Source organism: Bos mutus, chromosome 9, assembly GCF_027580195.1.
Source record: "Bos mutus isolate GX-2022 chromosome 9, NWIPB_WYAK_1.1, whole genome shotgun sequence".
NCBI lineage: Eukaryota > Metazoa > Chordata > Mammalia > Artiodactyla > Bovidae > Bos > Bos mutus.
The window spans coordinates 76185888-76200079 of record NC_091625.1 but is presented as its reverse complement, the minus strand read 5'-3'; the positions used below and the strand labels follow the sequence as shown (position 1 = coordinate 76200079).

The 14192-nt window shown below is 46.0% G+C and overlaps 1 protein-coding gene across 6 annotated transcripts in view; it reads left to right on the top strand.

The window, feature by feature from the left end:
* Window positions 1-12145, top strand: part of NHSL1 (NHS like 1) — a 257856-nt gene extending 245711 nt beyond the window's left edge. For 4 of the 6 annotated variants that reach the window (XM_070376756.1, XM_070376758.1, XM_070376757.1 and 1 more), the window contains 3 exons: window positions 1078-4215; window positions 4732-4864; window positions 9173-12145. In XM_070376756.1, coding sequence (XP_070232857.1) covers window positions 1078-4215; window positions 4732-4864; window positions 9173-9908 — 4007 coding nt within the window. In that variant the 3' untranslated portion in view covers window positions 9909-12145. The remainder of the gene's footprint in view (window positions 1-1077; window positions 4216-4731; window positions 4865-9172) is intronic. The other 2 variants (XM_014477050.2, XM_070376760.1) reach the window with 1 other exon arrangement.
* Window positions 12146-14192: the final 2047 nt, after the last annotated feature.

Sequence of the window (14192 nt, the reverse complement as noted above, 5' to 3'; positions counted from 1 at the left end):
AGTGTCCTTACGGTGAACAGTGATGCTTGTGGGCCCTTGTTGGATAATAACAACCTAGAAAGAATTATGGTTTCACTACTATTTTTCAAGATTTAATTGGTCCTAATGATTGCTATGCATGGATTTTTTTTTCCTCTATACACTTTGAGTAAGTTCTTGGCTTCATGATTTTATTTTAAGCTTCTCTTCTTTCCTAGGTAGCTTGAGATCTTTACCTACGTGTAAGGATTTTTTTCATCCATTTCCCTCCCTCTCTTTTCTGTAAACCCTGCCTCGTGCTGCTGTTGCTGCTGCTTCTTCCTCTTCTTCTTCTTTTAAACATACTATTCTTTCTGTTTGGTTGTAAAGCTCCAAGAAATGAATAATCCTAATTGGAGGAAATGTTCACTGGATCGGTTCCTGCTGCTTTTTCCCTCCCCAGAACACAACAGATTGCTACTGAATTTTGAATGTCACTAACAGACAGATGATAATGGCTTAAGATGGATAATGAAATGTTTGAAACACAGATGGGCCTGTAAATCATTTTTTTCTTTTTCTTAGGACTTCCTTCTGACATAAAAATTAATGTAATTAACGCTGTTTTATACCGATATCCCTCCTAAATGATACCTCTGTAGCCCTTTTGTTGAGCTGCCACATTCATCTGTCTTTGAGAAAGACTGTCACTGCTAGATGGATGCTCTGTACAGTCACTGGATGGGTGAGAGTCTTACCTTTACCAAAAAGAGATTATGTAAAAAGGAAACCTTCCAAGGAACCCTCAGCTTTGTTCTTGAAGGGAGTACCTGAGAATTCCATATGCAGCACTTAATTTATAGGAGGCTATGAGGTATATATGAAAAGAAGTATGTGAAATTTATAATACAGGTCTTCATCTGGGGGGGCCATCAGTAACTACTTAAACTGTCACCTAGGTGCTTATAGGGGAAAAAAAACTAGGCCAAATAGAAAAAAATTTTTTTTTTCTTTTAAGTACAACATCACAGAATCAGAAGAGGGTGAGAGATCAAGGTGATGCACGCAGATATTGATTTTTATTTTTAGGTAATGAGCTTCTTTATGCTTTCTCTCCAGCTTCGGGAGCCACTGGCCAAGATGATGTTGGTGGTCACTCAGCATACACCCCAGACCACTACTCTACACTCGGAAGGCTCGACAGCTATCGATCTATGGGACAGCGCTCAGAAACCAGGGATTCCAGCTGTCAGACTGAGGAAGTGAAGGTTGTACCACCTTCAATGAGAAGAATCAGAGCCCAGAAGGGGCAAGGCATTGCTGCTCAGATGAGTCACTTCTCAGGCTCCTCTGGGAACATGTCAGTGCTGAGTGACTCTGCCGGGGTCGTGTTCCCTTCCCGCCTCAACAGCGACGCTGGTTTTCACAGTCTTCCCCGGTCTGGAGCAAGGGCAAATGTTCAGGCCCTGGAGCCACGGCTGGGCGCCCTGGGCCCTGCGGAAGACCTGGGTGGCGCTTTCCCCTACCAGCAGGGTCACCCACAAGTAGATGAAGACTTTGGGCATCTAGGAGCTGCCCCGAGGATGGGAACACTGTTGAGGCCCAAATCTCAGGAGCTGAGGCACTTCGAGGGTGAAAATGTAACCAGCCCTGCGTGTGTGGTGTCTCCTCACACGAGCTACTCCACCAGCATCATCCCAAATGCCACGCTCTCCTCCTCTTCAGAGATCATTGTGATTCACACTGCTCAGAGCTCAGGGCAGCTGGACAGTAAAATTACCAGCTCATCTTCATACTCAAAGGTCAGATCCAGAGACCACCTCCTCTCCAGGCAGAAAGATGGTCATCATTCGTCCAGTGCAACCACACTGCTGTCCCTCTGTGACTCCGAAGTCTCTCTAAATACACCAGCAAATCGGGAGAATGGGTCCCAGGCCATGGCCTATAACTGTAGAAATAACCTTAGCATCCCAGCCCACCCCCAGGATGTGGACAACAAGAGTGAGTCCAGTTATTCAGGCAGCCGGGGCCAGGGTGGTAGCGTGGAGCCCTGGGAATATGGTGGCTCAGGTAGTGGGCGGGCATCCCCACTGAAGCCACATTTGGCAGCTCCTGGTTACTCCACTCCTGTAAGCAACACGAGCAGCTGCAGTTTGGACCAGACCTCTAACAAGGATGATACCAGGTCTGTGTATTCAGAGGACCACGATGGCTACTCCCCTACTCTGCACCCGGACTCTGGACACAGACCTGGGGATCTGTGCAATAGTAATGATGGCTTTGGGAACCCCAGGCACAGCGTGGTCAATGTTTTTGATGGAAGAGCTCAGAGACACCAAGGGGACCGGTCCAATTGCCAAGACAAATCCCTCGCGCGAAGCATTTCTTTGAAGAAAGCCAAGAAGCCTCCCCTGCCACCCTCTCGGACGGACTCTCTGCGCAGGGTTCCCAAGAAGAACGTCCAGTCGAACGGGCAGGTGCTGAACGAGAGCCTGATCGCCTCTCTCCAGCACTCGCTGCAGCTGAACCTCCCGGGCAAGGGTGGCAGCTCGCCCTCCCAGAGCCCCTGCAGTGATTTCGAAGAACCGTGGCTGCCTCGCTCCCGCAGCCAGAGCACTGTGAGCGCCGGCAGCAGCCTAACCTCCGCCACGGCCCCCAACGTCTACTCCGTGTGCGGGCTCACGCCGGCACAGAGCGACACGAGCAGCGTCAAGTCCGAGTACACAGACCCGTGGGGTTACTACATTGACTACACGGGAGTGCAGGAAGATCAGGGGAACGCAGGCAGGGCCGGTCCGGCCGGCAGCGCAGCATCACCTGGAAGTGGGCCGGGCCGCCATCTCCTGGAGGGGTCCCGGGCTGCAGTACCCCCAGTGCCCGGTGGCGCCGTCAAACCAAAGATCACATCACCGGAGAAGTCGCACAGAGTCACTTCTCCATCCAGTGGGTATTCCAGTCAGTCGAACACGCCCACCGCTCTCACCCCTGTGCCTGTGTTCTTAAAATCAATGTCACCAGCCAATGGGAAGGGAAAGCCCAAACCCAAGGTGCCAGAAAGGAAGTCGTCTCTTGTATCTTCAGTATCCGTCTCCTCCTCCTCCACGTCTCTTTCCTCGAATACTTCCACTGAAGGAAGCGGGACGGTGAAGAAGCTGGATTCAGCGCTGGTGTCTCCGCACGCGGCTGCTCCTCACACCTCTCCTCCAGCCCCTTGTCCCGCTGACAAGTCTCCTTTCCTCCCTCCCCCGCCACCTCTGGCAGATTTCTCCGAGGGCTCACCTCTGCCTCGCTCTCCCCTCTTCCCCCCTCCGCCACCAGAAGTGCTCACTCCCTTCTGTGCCCCCACCGACGCCTGCTTTCCTCCGCCCCCTACAGCACTGAGCGCCCCTTTTCTGGATTCATCTGACTCCCTGCCACCTCCGCCACCTGCCTTAACCCCCTCAGTGCCCCCGCCTGCCCCACCGCTTGACCCCAAATTGATGAAAGATGCCAGGCCTTCTTTGAAGAAACCTGGCCAGCCAGAGCCCTCCCGGGAGGCCTGCAGACAGCCTTCCATCAAGGAGGAGGGCAGCAGACTCCCCATGCCCCTGATCACCACCGAAGCGTTGCAAATGGTGCAGTTGAGGCCGGTGAAGAAGAACTCAGGAACCGAGGTAGCCCCCTTACAGGAACACGCATCTCAGGAAAAACGAACTCCGGTTGTTTCCCAGTATCATTTAAAGCCATCTGCTTTCCTGAAATCCCGAAATAGCATACATGAAATGGAGAGTGAAAGCCAGCCTGCCTCCGCGACGAGCTCGCTCCCGACTCCTGCCAAGAGCTCGACTCAGGGTCACCAGGACAGTGCAGCCGAGCATGGCCTCCGGAGCCACAGCCCGGCCGGGGAGGCGGAGGCCGGAGCGGGTGCCACCCCGCCCCTCGGCCCGTCGCCCAGCAGGAAGCCGCCCCCCATTTCCAAGAAGCCCAAACTGTTCCTCGTGGTGTCACCTCCGCAGAGGGATTTCACGGCGGAGCCCGCAGAGAACGTGAGCGTGGCGTCTCCCAGCCCCACGAGCGGAGAGGCACGAGAGAGGGGTGCAGCAGGGGCTGGTTCCGATGACACCGACTCTGGCAGCTCGGTGGTTCTTGTGGGAGGAGCTGCAGGATCCGAGTCCCCGGGCAGAGTGGAAGCCAATGTCCCCATGGTGCCAGCCCCTGCGGAGGAGCCGGGTACCAGGAACGGTGTGGAGCGCTGCCTGCCTCCGCAGGACCCAGGGCGTGAGTCCGATTTTCTCTTATTCCCCTGGACCGTTCGCAGCTGAGGCGAGTAGGGCTGGTGCATGCTCAGGTTCTAGCCGGCTGCATATGGGCTCCCTGTGCCGCCTCGCGCTTAGGTTACCAACTTGGCATTTCTATGATTTTTTTTTTTTAATATCCAGATCTAAGGGTAGAGCTCATAGAAGGGCAGAAAATAGAAGGGGTGGGGTGGTGGGCAGCAGATTGAGTATTAAATAACTGAGTAATCCCCCCCAGAGAGCGGCAAATAAATGTTACAGCAAAATTTAAGAGAGAGATTCCGTTTTATCTAGACTTTTAACAGAAAAGCCTGAGCTTTGACTGTCATGCTTGTGTCATTTCCCCATCTTTGTGATAAATCAGACAACAGACCCTGCTGCCTCTCCCTGGGATTCTCACGTTGTCAGGAATGGCAGAGAAGCATATTTGGGAGCTTGGCTAAAGACTGAAATTCAAGTCATTCATGCATCTTGTGTCTGCCTGCTTGCTTCTCCATAGCTGGGGTGCCGGAGGCTGAGACAGCCACTTCTTCTTCAGAGACCTGTGACTTCCTTAAGGACGACGGGGGTGATGAGGTGATGACCCCCAGTAGACCCAGGACCACAGAAGACCTTTTTGCAGCTATTCACAGGTATCCAAAACTCCTTCCTCTTTTGAATCTACTTTATAAGTCCCCTTTACCAAATCGGTTCTCAGTGTGTTTTTCTTTCTTGAGGTTCTTACTCTCACCTAACTGGACTTCATTAACTTGACTGTTGATTTTTTAGTTTGTTTCTATATTTTTATTTCCCTTAACTCCAATTTCTGTTTTACTTTGTTCCACTGATTTTTATGAAGATGTGGGGGACAGAGTGTCAGTGTGATGATATTTGGTTGGCTTTCCTCTTGCTAGCAAGAAATGCACTGTCACTATATTTGACCGAATGTTTACAAGAGTTGGGTTAGAGTAGCCAGTGATCCGGTCTAGGATGAGGGATGCTGTGTTCTGTGGACTTAACATGCACAGACTAGCTCTACAGGACTTCTTTCCTAAGTGGTTTGTTTTATTGCTTTTATTATTTTCATTTTACAGAAAAACTAGATTTTTATAGTGTAACTTCTTTGGCTACTGAAATGTTTCAATAAAAGAATACATCTTTTTTAAGCAGGAGCAAAAGGAATTTAAATTTATTATTGTATACTGCTGGTGCCATCTGCTGGCATCAGAAATTATTGGGTTTTTAAAAAATATGGAGTAAATTTTTCAGAGTAACTGCCTGAACTGTTGTGCTTTTTACATGCGATCACCTTAAAGAGTGGTTTAGCACTATAGTTTTATTTGTTGCCTAATTTTTCTGGCTATAAGCAGTTGAATTCTCTCACAACAGTGTCATCGTAAAAATTAATAAGATTGTATTTGTGTAAGTACTTTAAACTGGTGCATGCTGTATAAAACCTTTGCTTTCTCCTAGAATTCTTTACCACAGTATTTTCAGATAACACTTATGAATGCCCCTGTGCTGCCAAGGCCTTATATCTCTCTGAACCAAGGTCCCCTTTCTTCCTCCTGAAACTAAACATCTGTAAAATCATTTGATTCTCTGTGTGAGTAACCTGTGTCAGGAGTGTTTTCCCGGTTCGTGGACTCTAACTGAAGTGGCTGTGATCACACGAGGTGGAAAGCATAGGATGTGCCGTCCCTACCTAAGAGTCCTCGTGCACGGTGTGAACATCTAACTTGGCCCGGGGCATGGGGGTGAGGGGCCAAACAGCCAAGCTGATGAATCAAGAATTGTGTTCTTTACTTTTGGTTCCAGTGTTGGTATAATGTCCTGATAGACCCTAAACACTGCCTCTGTCACATTGTCTGACTGGTCTCTTGTCATTAGAAATTTTAAAAAGTAGCTAGTTATCAAATTATTCCTGCAAACAGGGGAAATGAAAAATTCCACATCCTTTGAAACCAACTTCAATGACATTTGTAGAGATTTACACAGATGTTTCTAACCAGAAGCATGCTGGACATCTAATAAGCTCCCCATGAATGTTTTCTGAATTAAATGGAACCAATTGGAATTTAACTGTTAGGAAATTCTTCCAAGGCCTGACATCTTCCATTTGGTATGGGATGCACTGGGTTGCCAAATATGCAGACATATATATGTTTAAAATAGCATCCACTGAGAGGATGTGTTGCTGGTTGCTCTGTGTACTAAATACTTAGTCTCAGGGACAAACCCAACTGTTGTGGGACCAAATTACTACATACTTTTCCTAAAAATATGTGAAAAATATCTTCTACATTTTATTTTGGCAACCCTCTTAAGGCACTAAAAACAATTGTGGTTTCTCCTACTGGGGAGTTACATCCACTGCAGATGCAGAAGGTGGCCAGTCTGTGGTGTTCCGTGTACACATGATAGAAGGAAAGACCGAACAGGGTGTGGTGTGCAGAGTGAAAGCAAGGGTACAGGCTAATTTTTAGTAGATAGATAGATAATATGTTAGCACACATAATAGGAAGCCATCTAAAGTCTTTGAGTTTTAGGGCTTTATTTTATATCCTTCAGTAGCTAAGCTAATAATTTAAAATAAAGAATATTTAAATTGAAACACAGCTTTCAAATTTTGTAATGCAAATTAATTCACTTCAGATTTAAAGCCAGATGGAAAATGTAGAACACCACCACTTGAAGTGTGAAGTTTTTATATTTATTGAAGTAATTAGTTTTTAAGCCAGTGTTAACTGTTTAAGCATGTTTTAAATAGCCATCTTCCTTAGAAATACACACAGTGTGTGTGTGTGTGTGTGTATGTATGTATATATACACACATACATACATAGCATACATAATATGCCAAGAATTCCTATATTTAGATTTAATTGTCATTTTCGGGGGCAGTTGCTCTTAAGAAACAATGATACTTTTATAAATTCCCATCTTCTCTTCATTCTGAATCTACAATTAAAAGGCCTTTAATTGTAGATTTAATCAAACATAGCTATGGCTTATTATATGGATCTCAGAACACCCTCTCCATTTAAAAGCCCAACAAAAAAATTATCCTAAAACCAATACCTGCAAGAATCAGATGAGCAGAGATGTCTTTGGGAAGAAACCAGAATAAATTGTGAGGTCACGTGCTCTTTGTGGAAAGATAGTCCATCAAATTCTACTTCTTGTATTAAGCTGTGTGACTTCACCCTCTGGACATTGATTACTTTTTCTGGCTGGACCAATCCATCTAATTGTTTTCGAGTTCTGAAATCCTGGGATGTTATTGTTTCCATGGGTTTTGTCAGTGGGTCAGTAACTTACTTTAAAGTACTGCTCTTGTTGACCGTGGAGAGGACCATGGAACCTAAGTTTCATAGGCCAGTTAGTGCCATCCCAAAGGAGCTGGCATGAAGTCACCTCTGGTCACCCCATTCAGCCTCTTAATTGGATTTTTACCACTTCTGATCTTTCATTTTGGTAGCTTCTTGTTGGCCAGAAGCACAGAGAGGATCCTGGAAGCCCCTAGCCCAGGGCAGCCATCACAGGCCTATCCTCCCCTATGCCTGGCCATGCAGGACATGTGAAAACATCACTGAAGCCTGAGCTGATAGCAGGAAGGGAGAATTACATTTCCCTAAATGACACTGAAAGGTTTGTTAGGCACCTACTCTATGCCTGACACTTTAAGGCTGTAACTGCATTTATCGCGACTGATAAGCTATGAGCTATCTACTGTTATTCCCCCTTTTCCAGATAGGAAACAGGATCAGAAACTTGCCCCAGGTCACAAAGCAAGGAAGCTTTCACAGTGGGTAAAGCCAGGTCTATATGACTCCAGAGATCCTTTATCTCACTGAATCCTCACAAACCTGTGAGGCTGGTATCATCACCCGCATTTTACAAGTACGAAAAACTTATAAATAGATGAATTACTGGTCCAGGATTACATAGTTAAAAGTTACTCAGATTCAACTCTTAATCTCTCTATTTCAGATAGTATTCTTTCAACCTTTGTCCATTGCATGTTCTAGGATTTTATAGCAGAAGAGGTATAACCACATATTTTTAAAATACACCGTTTTCTTAAAGCAAGCTCAACCTGTACTTAGCTGAGTGATTCATCCCACACTGAGTGGTGGTTATGAAGACACCAGCAAGGGCCACTTGGATCATCTGCTTCATTTCCTGTAATTCACTCTCGGCAGAAAACACATTGAGCAGGGAGGGTCTTAGAGACAGGACAAGAACTATCCCCGGACAATTTTACTCTCCCTGAAGGCCCCTCCTCTTTCACTCTCTACCCCATTCTTCACATTCTCTGGATCAGTGAGAGGATGTCAGTCAGGAAATAGGATCTAGTGTGGAAGGTTCATTCCTGTTTTCTGGAAAGCTGGATTTCTAGGAGTTGACATATGGTCCAGTAAGAGCTAAGGGAAACTGGTTTTATGTCAAACTCTAGAATGACTGAGAATGTAAAGTTAGTGTTGTCCTAGAATCTGAGGTGGGGGGCCTGTCTCAGTGTGTGGGATGTTCTAGGAGTTGGCTTGCCTACTAGGCCATTCAGGTGCCAGCATCAAACAAGAAATGGAAGAGCAGAAAGAAAGGAAGGTCACCCCATATCAGTCTCATGTCAAAGAGTTAAATAAGAAATGGCAATTATGAAAAACTGGAAATGACCCTATCCAAAGTAAGCTAATATGATGTTTGCGATTTATTTCAAAATAATCCAGTGAGTGTGGAAATGAAATCACAGTGACCATAAGTTAATAATTATCATAACTGGGTCATGGACACACATAGTAATACAATGACCTATTCTTTTTGCCTGGGTGTTTGGAACTTTCCATAGTGAAAATAATAGATGGTGGCCTGAATATCAGTAAGAGAAGCAGGGTGGTGTGTGGCCCACATCCAGTGGCCCACCGGGAGTTAACCTTCATCTTAATGTTATTAAATCTCAGGTCTAAGAGGAAAGTCCTTGGCCGTAAAGATTCAGAGGATGATCACTCCCGAAACCATTCTCCCTCCCCACCAGTGACACCTACTGGTGCCGCCCCCAGCCTGGCCTCCCAGAAGCAAGTGGGGTCCATTCAGAGAAGCGTCCGGAAGAGCAGCACCAGCAGTGACAACTTCAAAGCTCTGCTGCTGAAAAAGGGGAGCCGCTCGGATACCAGCGCCCGCATGTCAGCAGCAGAGATGCTCAAAAACACAGACCCTAGATTCCAGAGGTCAAGGTCGGAGCCATCGCCAGACACGCCCGAGAGCCCGTCAAACTGCTCCCCGAGCAAGAACAGGAGGGCGCAGGAGGAGTGGGCCAAGACCGAAGGCTTGATGCCTCGGAGTCTGTCCTTCTCCGGCCCCAGGTACGGCCGCAGTCGAACGCCGCCTTCTGCCGCCAGCAGCAGGTACAGCGTGCGGAACCGGATCCAGAGCAGCCCCATGACCGTCATCTCGGAGGGCGAAGGGGAAGCCACGGAGCCCATAGACAGCACGGCTCTTCGGGCCCCGGGTGCTACAAGGGGATGTTCGCTGGATGGACTGGCAGGGGGTGGTGTGGATGAGGGCAGCCTGCTCTGTGCCGGGGGACCCGCTGCCCCGCTGGAGGCCCAGGCTCCTGGTCCGGCAGTGGGGCTGCCCAGCGCAGAGGGCAGGGGCCCTTCAGAACAGCGAGGCGGTCTCGCCGGGGATAAGAGTTAGGGGCTAGAAGCTCCCAGGTGATGTGGGGAGATGTGCAGCACATGGCTCTAGGAAGCCGGACAGGTCCCCTGCCCTGCCTTGTCCCGTGATCCCGCTCAGCATCTGTGCTGTGGGCCCGGGCACCGCCAGCCTCGCCGCGGAGGGGAAGGGCTATTGAGGACTCACGTGGCACTTGCCCTGTGGTTTAAACGCAAGTAGAAGCTTAACTTCTGAAAGTGCTTCCTGGGGAAGATTTTTTTTTTTGCTAAATGCTGGGTGTGTGTGGAGGGATGTGCATGTGTGTGTGCATTCAGAACACTTTTTACATTAAACACACACACACACACCACCACCACCACCACCACCAGCATGTACAGAAATAGGAGAGAGCTGTTAAGCTAGGTAGAGTAATGGAGCCTTCTGGGCTAGGTGGTAATTGCTTTAAAAGTATCATGTTTATGGAAATTAGTTCCAGGGAGAGGACCATTACTTCTAGGAAAGAGGGGGTAGGTTTGCTGGTTCTGAGCACATGGGGGTATGGGCTTTCCAGGCGAGCGGGTTGTGGTTACCCCTGAAAGTTGGAAAAGGGCTAAGCGACTAATTGGTTCAGGTACTTCCTTTTTTGTAAAAACAACAGACGTGTGGACATGGCAATGCTGTAACTCAGGGTCTGCTGCTGTGCAGCGGAGACACCACTCCTAGCCTGGTTGGAAGAAATGTGGGTCATTTTCAAATGCCTTGCCTCCCTGAGTAGCAGCTGAGACCTCCTTGGAGAACAGGAATGACAGGGGCCCATGCAGAGAGGGTAATGGAGATGAGAGTAAGGGAGAGGAATAAGTGATACACTGCTGGAATTTGGTTCCTGCTTATTCAATAAAATTATTTTTCAGAATTAAACTTTAAAACTTGCACTACAGAACTGTGGGTGGAGCCTTTCCTTTTACAACTGTTTTCTTTTTTTTTTTTTTACACCAGAGTTTAAACTTCCATTTGGTAATTTCTTATCACTTGAAATGTCAACATTTGCTAACTTTTGGTTACACCAAAGAAAAAGTTAATGCTATTTTTCCTTGAACTGCCTGCAGTATCATGTCCTCACTTAGAAAGGTTTATCAAAATCTATTATATACTATCTTACTTGGAAGAAAATGCTGACTAGCTCTTTTTGGTCAAATAAACTGATAAGCATTGGCAGGGCTTGGCTCTTAATTAGCCCTGAGCAATGAGTTTTTAGATTAAAAAGATTTTTTGCATCATTTGGTTTGTGTGTTTTTATATTTTTTATAAATAATTGAATTTGGCTAATTACCTTCTAATCTTCTCCGGTTAGAATTTTAACACTTTTAGACGTGGAAGAAAAGTGTGTAAAGTATTTATTTTTATGTGATATTCTTGTGACCACTTCCTCCCAACTGTCGTGTACATAGACTTCTTTATTTGTTGGTTCAATAAAATCAGAGTCTTGTGTTCTTCATCAGAAGGGCCGCAGATGAGCATACTGAGGTCATTGGCCTAAAGACAGTGCGGTTGCCGATTATCATCTTTTTTGTGTGACAGTATCGTCTAAAAGCTGGACTGCACAGGCCCAGTCATCGCAAGGTTTACACTCTAAAGCGTGACAAACCCATTTCAGATGGATCTTTGAAACAAAAATAAATCTAAAGAATTAAGACTCCTATTCTCTGAAGAAAGCAAAACACGTCTTTTCACACAACCAGATATCAAAACCTGACACTTGGCCAAGAGCAAAAGGACTGTCTACCATTTGGAGCAAGTGTATTCTACATTGGGCACAAGAATCTTTTATCCTCAATTTCAGAAAAATGACATTGGCTCTCGGACATGAAATCGTCTCATAGCTACCTAAAAAAGATTAAAATGTACTTGGCTATCAGAAAACAAATTTAATATATAAATCATTTATGTTGAAGGTAAGATAAGTACCCTCAAAACTAATGATAAAACTTTTTTTTTAATCCCCATTTGTAAAGGAAAAATATACTAGGTTTTTTCATTCGCTTTGAATAAAACAATTGTAAAGTAAATATTTGAACCTTTTTTGTTCTTGTTGTTTGTACATGCATTTTTGAATGATGAGTTAGGTCTTCTTGTACCAAACTGCTGAGTGCTTTGCTGGATACAGACAGAGCAGCAGTGAGGACCAGAAGGTGCCCGTGGGAGGTGAGGACCCAACAGAGAAGAGAGAGAACCTCACAGACACTGTGGATGGTGTCGTCTAAAAGGACAGTGGGAAAAGCAGCTCTTAAGTGATGTCTTGTGAACTTTTGAATAAAATCCCAATAATGTGTTGACTGAGAGTTCGGGTCATGTGACATGTGGAGAGACGCTAGAGCTTTGCACAGCATGGATGAAATATAGGGAGACAAGAGTCTAGACTCATCCCAGAACAGGCATCTTCAGGTTTGCTACTTGATTTCCTCTGTGGGACTGGCTACTGTTAATGAACACATTGTATTTAAAAACTCAGTGAAGGCAGACTTGTTGACTCTTCCTTAAACCCTAGACTTGAAAGCCTCCACCACCACCCTGGCTAAGCTATTTCCACCTTGTTTTTCTGAGAGTTGGGAGAGAAACAAATGACCATTTGGTCTGTCAGTTGGAAGCAGCCTTAGCTTTCATCTGATCTCTGCCCTCCTGTTTCTAAAGAATGTTTATTGTAACCATTGCTTTTCCTGTGGTGAAGAGAGCATATTTGTTTGAGGAATCACAATGTTGAGGAAAGAAAAGGAGGCATTTCTTTATCTCGATCTTATTTCCCATCCACTAACACCACACCCGGCTCTGGGGTGAGCATCCCAGGAGGACAGGAGAAACACAAGATTGGCCTGTTGGTTCTGCATTAATGTGCTTAATTGAATGTGTGTAATTGTTTATATTGCTGGGATTTCATCATGAAATGAGCACAATAGGATAATTTACGTTCACAAATATTAGAATATTGTTGAGGTGGGGAAGAAGGGTCTTTTGAAGAAAACATGGACCTTGAGGTCTGATTTCCTTTTATAAACTATTCAGTTACTGTAACATAGTTTGTTTTTTGTTTTTTTTTTTTTCCGCAGTGAGTTGCCCTAAACTACCTTGCACAGAGGCCTTTATTCACAGAACCAGAACTAGTGACCTAGAGTCATTTGTTTAGCAATGAAAAAAAGAAACCCTTTATCAAATTCTTAATCATATGCTAGGTAAAGAGGGAGTTCTAAGAAAAATGTGGATTGGAGATAATGTACATCAAACGTGGTGAAAAAGACGTACAATGAACTATCCTATAAAACATTAGTGTCAGAGTAGATAGAAAAGGAAGAACACTGGGAAAACCCTGCTGGGACCCCCTCCCCCACCACATGAGTTCTCCTTTACCAACAGACCACGTGAAATGGGTTCAGACCAACCAAAACACTTCCGCTCCTCCTCCCCCATTGTCAGAAAGGCCATGCACGTGGCACAGTTTTGGCCAATGAGAGATAGGAAATAGTCTGTGAGTTTCCAGGAAAGCTGCTTTTCTGGTGTAGGTACCATCCCCTTCCTTCTTTTATCCCTGCAATGGATGGGAGGCTGGAGGAGAAACTGCTACTGCAACATTTGAGGCAGCAACAAGGATGAAAGAAGCCACGTGGTGTGGAAAGCAGAGGGGAAAGGAGCCTGGTCCATTGATGACATCCAGAGTCACCCTACCAGCCTTGGGCTGTCTACCTCCAAGACCCACTGGGTAAGTCATTTGTCACCGGCTTTGCAGTTGACTGATACAGTTCTCAGAGGAAGATAAGAGGGGTTGGCTATGGTGAACATGAGCTAAGACTCAGTGAATCAGTACGGGGTTATCTTGCCTGTCAAGTATGTCAATCTTAATTATATATTTGAGGGTTGGAGAAACAACCAGTGAGGGTTTGCAGACCCAGGGAACCCACTATAAGCCAAACTTTGACTAGAACTCCATTTATTCTCCAAAGTCCATATGCTCCCATTTTAAAATGGAAGGGGAACTATGATGATATTTGGAGTTTCTAGGTATCAAATGTCAATTTGAACCCTGACATATCTGGGTATTTTTTTCTTTCTCCAGTGTACAAGTCACCTGAGTAAATGATCATAGGACCTATTGGAAAAACACTAGCAGAATCTTTAGTGTACACACTTGATGAAATATTGCAGTGATCTTCCCCCTAAGGATCCAGTTATTCAGCCAGTGAGTTTTGTGTCTGGAAACTGGGCAAGGGATTACAGTTTTGTGGGGTTTGGGAGGAGTTGAGGGGGAAGATGATCTCAGCCCCCTGCTGATCCATCCTT